Below are 9,957 nucleotides of genomic sequence, written 5' to 3'. Positions count from 1 at the left end.
CCAGCTCTGCTCTATGGGTTAGAGACGGTAGCAGTGAGACAAAGACAAGAGGCTGAGATGGAGGTAGCAGAGATGAAGATGTTGAGGTTCTCCTTAGGAGTGACCAGGTTAGACAGGATAAGGAACGAGTACATCAGAGGGACGGCTCATGTTGCATTTGTTAGCGACAAAGTCAGAGAAGCCAGACTGAGATGGTTTGGACATGTTCAGAGGAGGGATAGTGGATATATTGGTAGAAGGATGTTGGAGATGGAGCTGCCTGGCAGGAGGGCAAGAGGACGGCCAAAGAGGAGATATATGGATGTCTTAACAGAGGACATGAAGTTGGCTAATGTTAGGGTAGAAGATGTTCATGATAGAGTGAGGTGGAAAAGGATGATTCGCTGTGGCGACCCCTGATGGGAAAAGCCGAAAGAGAAAGAAGAAGAAGATCTATAAATTCTGGACATGCCATATATATATCATTTTACAGTACTCTTAAACATTTCCCCCTCACGATGTGATGAGGAGACAAGAAAAATGTTTGGTTTCTACAACGGACGTGTTTAGAGCTGGGAAGAGGAAAGCTCTTCCCTCCTTTGAGTTTAGATTTACACTCTGTCTATAGACAGATCTCGTTAGGAAAGTTGGTGGCATGATTTTGTGAATTTATGAAGGTGGTAGGATCTGCCCTGATGAGCATCTGACAGTTTGCATTTCAATTTGAATTTTGACAGACCTAAAGCGCAATGCTTTGCAAATGAAAATGCATTGCACTGAGGGGAGGGCGCTGTTTTAGAATTTTGACCCATAAAAGCATGGCATTTTACAATGCAATTGGTTTTAAGTTACTTTAAAGTGAATATAAAGCAAAGCATGTATTGGAAAGTAATTTTTAATATGGAATTGCAATTTGCAAAATGCGTTGTCATTTGAATTATGAACATGCACAAAACTCATGACAATTTAAAATGCAATTGATTTTGTTTTTATTTAACATTTTATTTTTTAATGTTGCCATATTAAATTGTAAAAATCTTCATATTGAATTCTAAATTGCAAAATATCATTTACACATTATATATATTTTCAAATTATATGATCAAATTGCAAATTGAAATGTCGACTGAGAATTGAAAATGACTTTGAATTATGACTCAAAAAACGTCAATATTTTTGATTGGCAGATTATTTGCAACAGAACTGCAAAAGCCTGTTGCTTTTCAATTAGTCTGGTTAAATAAACAAGCGCTGCAATCACCTCTCAAAATATTTAAGACAATTATTAAAATACAAAACATCAGCACCTATGGTATATTCCATATTTACATATATTTTCAGAACACAGTGGAAATAAACTTATGATGACCCTCAGCAGTCTAAATTTGCCAAGTTAGTTTTGTTTGAAGCAAAACCTGCACTAGCCCACAGAAGCTTGAACACCAGATCAATAATCTCTGAAGTCATCAATATTAACTGGAGTTTACTCCACCCACCTGTTGTTCCAGAGATGGGTAACCGAGCAGGACAAAGAAAAGTCTTCTTTTTTTTGGATTACCCAACTGCCAATAAAGAAAAAGACACAACAAAATAAATAGATAAAATACATACCCAAAATCATGCCAAAATCTTGGCTATAATGAAATCAGTTGAATCCTTTCACCCACACATGCGGTTGTCACTAATAGAGAATGAAGCAAAAAGAAAAAAAAAAGCTATTAAGTCACAAAAACTAAATGGTGTATATGTTTAGTTTTGTAGTTGAGTTGAACTTTTGAACATGGTTATAAGAACCTAGTGAAAACAGATCCAGTGGTCATTTGAGGGGTTGCAACACTGCATACTTCCAGGGTGGCTTCAGAGTCAATACGAGAATGCAAGGATACCCTAAGGAGACCCTGACTTCCAAAACACCACTTCAGGATTCATTATGCAAATGATTATAAAAACGGGTCAAGTGGCAACAGCAAAAACGTTCTTGTAAACATCAGCTCATGTGGTCTGTAACATTAAAAAAACATGCATGCTTGCTGGAAGTAAGGTAATTTTTACAAAAGGAAAGGAACAGCCCAAAGGCTTTTCCCACTGCTGAAGTATCTCTGGCACACATTTAGCAGCTCAAGCTTGGGATGGAAAATGCTGACTTCACCCCATAGATCTGTTTTCCTGTTGAGCGTGGAGTTAGATTGTTTGGTTATCAGGGGTCTGCAACCTTCAACACTTAAAAAGCCATTAGGAGCCACATCTTGTCTTGTAAAAAAATTTAGACATGGGTTTGTTTTTATGTTATTGTTACTATTATGATAAATACAAATTAACTGTTGTTTCCCCCTGGCATATATAAAACATAAACTTAAAGAGAAAACAGCCTTTCTTCAAAAAATGAAATAGTCTCCTCCTTTTGACGAGAGACGTGACTTCCTTTTAAAATAAAAGCCACTTTGTGATATAGTGTAATTCTGCAATGATTTAAGAACAAAAGAACTGTTAATTTGACCGTTTGTGGTGCATCTCTAGTACAAGAAATGTGTTATTCTAACTAACCACAATCAGAACTAATTAAGTGATCCACACCATATTTTTCAAACCCTAAAATAATTGAATTTGTTCAAAAATAGATGACCTGGTTTCGCCTTCATTCTGGTTGTGCTTACTGACCTCCAGTTGATTTTCTGTGGTACACAGTGGTCAAAATCTGTCATATCTGGGTTGTATTAATGGAAACAACATTCGTTCTGAATGTAATAAGACGTGTCCATTTTGTGCTAATTTTTGTAATAATTTGGGAAAATAGTCAACGGCCACTTTTTTTCAAAATAAAAGCCCTCCTGAACACGCGCAGACACTCGTCATCATCATTTGCGTTTTTCTTCCTTGAGACGGTAGGCGGCGGGCTTTAATTTTGAAAGGCGGCAGTGCGGGGTTCCGGTCGCAAGTGAGCTCAGCTGGATCATCAGGTGGTCGTGGATGCGTCCACAGGTGTCGGGTTTCAGAACAGCGGTCAGCGCCGCGCCCTGTCCCCCGCGCACCATTTCCTGCCCCCTCCCGCGGGTAAGGCCCTCCCTCCCTCGGAGCAGGGGTCAACAGCTGGCGGACTGAAGTCGCTCATTTTAAGCTCCTGCGGGGACCGAAGCCTCCTCCTTCCTTCCTCGGGTGAGCAGCTCCTGAGATTTCTCCCTCGGGGGGGCTGCCTGCGAGAAGCGGCTCGATATCATCATTTGTCCCCCCGCCAGAGCAGCAGGTGTAATCGCCAAAGAAACAGCAGGCAGCATGTTGGATCCGTCTTCCAGCGAGGAGGAAGGGGATGAAGTCCTCGAGGTGAAGAGCAAAGAGACGGCAAAGAACGGCGGGGCTGCGCGGTTGCCGCCGGCCCGAGGAAACGACGTTCGCGGCGGCGCGGGGGTGCAACCTCGCGGCCGCGGGGCCCCCTCCGCCCGCCCCATAAGCCCCAGCCCGTCGGCGGGCAGCGACAAGGAGAAGGAGGACCTCGAGAAGATGCAGAGGGAGGAAGAGGAGAGGAAGAAGAGGCTCCAGCTGTATGTGTTTGTGATGCGCTGCATCGCCTATCCCTTCAACGCCAAGCAGCCCACGGACATGGCCAGGAGGCAGCAGAAGGTGAGCGCGCGCCCGTCCCCCACTCCTCTAATGTGGTTAAAGTGTAAAACCAACTGTTGCTTCAGCTCAAGCGGCGGAGGAACATTCAGGAAAATCTAGTTCAGCCTCATCCGCCTCCTCAGCTGATTTCCGTGTTCCAAGCGCGTGCACGCGGCATGCTCAGGTGATCGCAGCCTTAAACACCTGAAGACATAGGCCGGGAAACCCCGCGCATTCACTTACGCGCTACTTAATTATCAAAGCTGTTGTTGTTGGGAAAGTTGCTGGAAAACTGATGCTAAAGTGACGCGAGTTTAAATCCGAGTGAGGACATGATGATGCTCTTCATCACTGGTCTCGCGTCTCCACCTAAACTTCCTATGAACTTCAACTGTGACACAGGTTTGCCCCGCCCCCTGTCATCATCGATGGTCATTGGCAAAGATCGAACTGGGAAAACAGATTTCAAGCTTTGAAGACTTCAGTCAGTGGAAGAGGGACAGATTTTATGTTTGTTTGAAATCTAGGGTTCATTCATTTTTGGAGCAGAGACGAAGCAACATTTGGATCTCACTGATCAACAAGAAGACACTTGTGGTTTGCAGAAGAGGGTTCATGCAGGTTGCTTGTACTTTGTCTTCTGCACTGTCATGGTTTAACAGGGTCAAGCTGAGGCCTGCAGAGGCTGAGATGAAGAGTTGTTAGAACCTGGATGAATGACTTCAACTCATCGGAGCTTGAATGGTTGTGTCTGTAAACTGTTTTTATTTTGTTTCTAGAGGCACGTTGTCTTGAGTGATGACGCTTTTCTGTAGAAGCTCAGGTTATCATCCCTCATGTTCTTGTTGGCAAAAGAATGTACACACCAGGCGTTAAAGAAAACGCATATTTATCCCATGGTGTTCACACTGGACAAGCAGGGAGGGGCTTCTTCTTCTGTTTTTATTTTCTTTCTACTAGGACAGTGTTTTTCAACCAGTGTGCCGCGGCACACTAGTGTGCCGTGGGAGATGGTCAAGTGTGCCGTGAGAAATTGCCCTCATTAACTGATCTAAAAGCAATTACCATCTCCAGGAAATCAGCTCTTTGTTCAGCCAAACAGGCCCTGATAAAACACTGAGAAGTTAAGAATATGAAATATCATAAAATTATTTTTTCTTTGTGTTTATATGATTCTATTAAAGACATTTTGATAAGAATAACGGGATACCGCGATTTAGCTGCAGATATAACTGTGTAAGGAAAAGTCCCGCCCCTTTAACTGTCTCCACCAATCATTCTTGAAGGCTTAATCACATGTCATCAGTCTGACCAATCAGAAGTGGTTAAAGTATTCACTTCCTTGTTTCGATTTAGCGCAAAAAAGTCTCTCTGTTCTAACAAAAATACCAGCTAAAGCTCGTCTTTAGCGGTGTAGCTTTCCACAGAATCTGGTGTCAGACTGGAACAAGTGAACAAAACAATGAAGCTCAAAGACGCTGGTCTTTCTGCGGTCGGCGGATTACGGGCACTACATCTCCCATGATGCAGTAAAGTGACTGTCTTAGCGCACAATGAGTCTCTCCTCTTAACGTCTTAAAACAACGAACACACATCAAACAGTTTTTGAATCTTTTGACTTAATTTTTAATACATCTTTTAGAAAAAACAGCTGCAGCTTCCAGCTTTTTCTGCAACATTTATCACAAAAATGCATGTGAGATTGCAGAGCGGCTGTAGATCAATACAGACAAAGCTTTTTCTTTTTTTTAATTTATCTATTTTTTTGGATGCTGGTGTGCCGCGGGATTTTTGTCAAGGTTAAAGTGTGCCGTGGCTCAAAAAAGGTTGAAAAACACTGTACTAGGACATCTTCACCATCTACAGTTGGAAGAGGCTAAAAACGGTGAATATCTCGCAATTTGGGCTTGAAACGGAAACGGTTCGATTCGTTGTTAGCGTTGTTGCAATTGCGGTTACCATCAAGTCAGGAAGGTGCCCTTGGTTTATCTTTTTTTGAAAAACAAATGAATAGATAGTCAGGCTTGTCGACATGTCTGGGATCAAGCAAAGCAATTTTTCACTGCTCAATCTGAGTCCCTGATTGGTCAGAATTTGACCTGATTTAGCTGACAACACACTTAAGTTTCATTGGTCCTGCGTTTTGTACGTAGAGCTCAAAAAACGTGTGTAGCTACACATGCAAGCCAGAGTTTTTTTGTTTATTTATCTTTGATGGCCTGCAATCTACCGTCACATCCTTCGCGATCGACTTCAATTTGCTTTAGGACGATCCTGTAGGAAGTTTGCTCAGAGAAATACAGTTTTTTAGTTACAAACTCCATTTAGTGAGTCATTTAGCAAATGTTCAATGCAAAAATTCTCTTTGCCTTTTTTAATTGTCTATAAGGCTGCATTTACACTGCAGGTCTTGATGCCCAAATCCAATTTTCTGACTATATCCGATTTTTTTGATGACCTGCTTACATCATCTTTTAAAAGTGACCCGTATCCGATTTTTGAATTTACACTATACAATGCTGAAACTATCAAACGTAGATGTTCTGAGGACGGTGGTTTGAAGGCAAAGGTCTCAGTTTACAGGTCGATCTGTGTTCCTGCCCTCACTTCTAAGTTCACGGTTATTATGAAGTCTTAAGATCATTGATAGAGGGAACATAGAGCCACATTAGGCTTTTTGGACACCTGAAGAGAATGACACTTGAACGCCTTTTCTAGTAGGGGATTATGGGTGTGTTCAATTGAGAAGAGAGATTGAGGATAGATTATTACTCTGTTGGCCAGGGAATGCCTCAGTATCCTCCCATAGGAGGTGGGACAGGCAACTCTGGGCTTTCATGTTGGATGGATAAATAATGTTCACTATGTCAGTGGAATGTCGTAGTCCTAATAAAGTGCAGCTTCCACTGTTAACCGGATTCTCTGCAAATGTAATCTGAAAAGGGCTTTAGGGGGATATTTTTCTGATGGTTTGGCCGCAAGGATTTGAGAATTATTGACTTGAACACAATCCTATCACAGGGATCCCACTGGGTGGGCATTGTTGCAACCTTTGCCAAAATAAAAGGAAAATTATTGTTTGGGTTCATGAATCATTCAGCCTGCAATAATTAAGTCTTCAGTTTGAGTCCAGAGCCCGGAGCAGAGTCCGTAATTAAGTCTATGGTGCCTCAGTGCAATATTGCTCCAAACTGCTTGGTTTACTTTGCTTGAAAGAAAAAAAGACAGTTTCTTACGTGGTCAGTTGGATGCAACTGCCAAAAACATATATTAACCTATGCAGACACAAAAGAGGAGCTAATACAATTTAGTTCAGTGCCCTGCCTTTGGACAAGGAGGATCCAGGAATTCAACCACCAATCATGCAGTTGGATCCACAGCTGCCAGTTTTTATTATTTCATTAAAGAACAGAAACAAAGCTGTTTAATCTTCTTAAGCACACAGATATGATCATGCTTCCGCCCTCACAAGTGCTGCCCGTGGTTTCTGTCTGTGGGCAGGAACAGCTGATCGCCTGTGTGACCAGAGTAATGAGTCATACATCTGAACACGTGCAACAGTAAAAAGAAATCATCTTCGGATTGTGTTCACTTGACGAAGATGGAATATGGCTGGAATACTCATTTAAATTAGTGAACGGTAGAACTGGACCTTTAAGTTGGTTCGACATTTGACTGTTTAGGTTCAGCCACACTGCAGGGTTTGAGGAGTGAGGAGGTTAGGCTGCAGCGTTTTAGATAAGACTTGGGTAGTTTATTCAGCTGCACCGGAGAGGCTAAACCACGTAAATGTACAAAAATTTGATCAAGCAGAGGGGTAGTCTGAGGGAGAAAGAAGGCTAAAGGCCATTTTCCTGCAAGGCTGCTTAATTTTCAAAATAAAGCAACATATTTGAGTGGACTTGTGAGTTTCATGAATAAGCAGCCATTGCTTTTCTCTGTCATGAGATACGAATGCTGTATTTGTGCCTGAGCCTTTGGAGCCAGAGCTTTCCAGAAACATTCTTGCTTATGAGCTGCTGAATGTCTCTTAAAAACAGGACCATGTGTTTCACCCAAAACAAAACCAGCCGTATATGAACCTGCCTTTAACCCATGTAGTGTTTTTTTTAATTTACTGTGGAGCACTGAGTGTGGCTCTGCAGGGTCTTCAGTGTTTGTGTGGGCTGCAGAGTTCTTGTGACGTGAAGGAGCTGTGTTCGCCTAACATTGGATTATGGTTATGTTGTTTCCCCTTTAATGATTCCTCGTTCTTCCATATTTGATGGAGATTGATGATTTCTAAAGGTCGAACTTAATTTCCTGAAAAGCAGTATGGGTCTGATTATTAAAGTGTGGGGTCAAGCTCAGGAAAATCCAGCTGGGACTCTGTGATGACTGTGATGGTGTTGTGGTAGCTTCAGGGTTCCTATGTTTCCTTCAAACATCTGAGAGTCAAAACGTCCACGGCTCTTGTCAACATGTGGTCTCTCCATGCTGTGGTGCCATAGTCATTATTCTCCGGGGGTTTCTGCTCTCTGGGGGTGTGAGGCAGAGCACCGGTGCAGGTTTGTTGACTGAGATGGTCTATGACAAGTCATTTTCAGACATTTGATACATAAAGTAAAAACAGCTGAAGTAGCTTCAAGTTTCTTCTCCTGCAGAGTCCACTTCTACACCTCAGGAGAAAACTCATTTGTTCTACTAAAAAGGAGGTGTGAAGCTTGCAGCCCCCCTCTTTTCATGAGATTTCATGAGAAAAGTGATGAGGGGGCTCTTGAGAGACAGGAAATTGGTAAACTGCTCGAAGGACAAGGATGATGTGGTCAGCGGAGAGACAATATCCTAACGTTTCTTGTCTAAATGCCTTTCAGGCCCTCTGGAGAACTCCTGTCAGAAACACGTGTGAAAAACAAACAAAGTAAATAAATAACCAAGCCGCTTCAACGGGTAACCAGGTGTTTTAGTGAAATCAACAGTACAGAATGTTCTGGATAAAATGTGAGTGGATTTAGAAATATGCTAAATGAAGGAGGAAAAAAAAATTAATCAAGATGCAAACTTAGATGACAGGAAACACAGCTGTTTCACAGGAAGGCCTTTGAGGTTAAAGTTCATGACTGTTTATGCGAACTGGACTGAGTGACCCCCACCCCCCTCACACACCAAGGAGGAAGTACCTGGTGGCCCCACAAAGCAAATTGAAGTGATGTTTGTTGTTCACACCTGCAGCTTCATGTAATTCATAATCAGACTTCTGTGCAGGAAAAACTGCAGACCTCACAGACCAAATAAAGGACAGTTTAGCATGGAGGTCTGTTTACCAACAAAGAAAGAGCTCGACTGTTTGGTTTCTCTTTCAGATTATGTTTGTGGCTTGGGCGACCGCTGAAGCACAGCTCCTGTCAGCTGGGGTGTAGGTGGCTCTGTTGTGTGATTAAAAGAAAGCATGCTTCTTTCTTAAAGCTGATTCTGTTTTTGTATCTGAACTCAGAAATTCAAGTGTTTCTGCCTGAAGTCTGTTGTTGGTTGGTTCAGAGCTGGAGGGTTCTGTGACATCACAGACCCAGATCGGAGCAGAAGAATCTCCCTCCTTTGTCTCAGACTGAGGCAGCATCCATCAGGGGCTGCTGAAGCCCTCCTGCTTCTTGCTCCATCATTTACCCATGAACAAAAAATAAATAGAATCAATGTACAGAAACCAGTCCAATCTAACTTTGGCATGGATGTCCAACTTCAGGTGTGGAGGGCCACTCCTCAGCTTGTTTTTTTTAAGATAACCCTGACATACTTCCTGCTGGTTAGCTGAGTTGGCCAATCAGAGACTGCAAGGAGGGAGGGAGGGGGGGGGGGTAGTGGCCTTCCAGTCCACGACTGAATGAAAGGCATGCGTTTTCTTCTGATATCTGACTTTTAAAGCTTCGCATTCCTTAATGATAACGGAACAAGATGCCACTCTTATTTTTTTGAGTAATATATGAATTTGCCTCTTTGTATTACTGCTGCTTTTTAAACAGAAGGTTTGCTGTCTGTCTCTTGCAATTTCAAACTTCCCTGACATGCCCCCTGACATATCTGCTTCAGGTGCTTTGATGCTTTCACAATTGTTGTGGTTGTATAGTAAAAGCAGGAATTTATTTTAGGAAAGTTGTCAGCCCCCTTAGCTTAATAAATCTCTGTCAATGGAGTATTTTGAGTTTTTGGAGAGGACTTGATTTGCAGACTTTGCCAGATCCTGCGCCCCCCCCCCCCCCCACACACACACGCACGCACACACACACACACACACACACACACACACACACACACACACACACACACACACACACACACACACTATTTATAAAACTTCTGTCCAGTGATGTTAACCTTTTCTCAGTCAGACCCCCCCTCCCCCCATGATGT

At 42.6% G+C, this 9,957-nt stretch overlaps 1 protein-coding gene across 20 annotated transcripts in view; it reads left to right on the top strand.

The window, feature by feature from the left end:
• Nucleotides 1-2,920: 2,920 nt before the first annotated feature.
• cadpsa (Ca2+-dependent activator protein for secretion a) overlaps nt 2,921-9,957 on the top strand; it is a 123,823-nt gene continuing 116,786 nt past the window's right edge. For 19 of the 20 annotated variants that reach the window (XM_078947499.1, XM_023955081.2, XM_023955078.2 and 16 more), the window contains exon 1: nt 3,102-3,594. In XM_078947499.1, the coding sequence (XP_078803625.1) occupies nt 3,250-3,594 (345 nt within the window). In that variant the 5' untranslated portion in view covers nt 3,102-3,249. Of the gene's footprint in view, nt 3,595-9,957 lie in introns of all 20 variants that reach the window. The other variant, XM_078947500.1, reaches the window with a different exon arrangement.

The sequence above is a fragment of the Oryzias latipes genome, chromosome 5 (genome assembly GCF_053564925.1).
Source record: "Oryzias latipes strain Hd-rR chromosome 5, Olatipes_Hd-rR_3.1".
Lineage (NCBI taxonomy): Eukaryota > Metazoa > Chordata > Actinopteri > Beloniformes > Adrianichthyidae > Oryzias > Oryzias latipes.
Note: the sequence above shows the minus strand (reverse complement) of the source record. Positions and strands in the feature narration are given on the sequence as shown.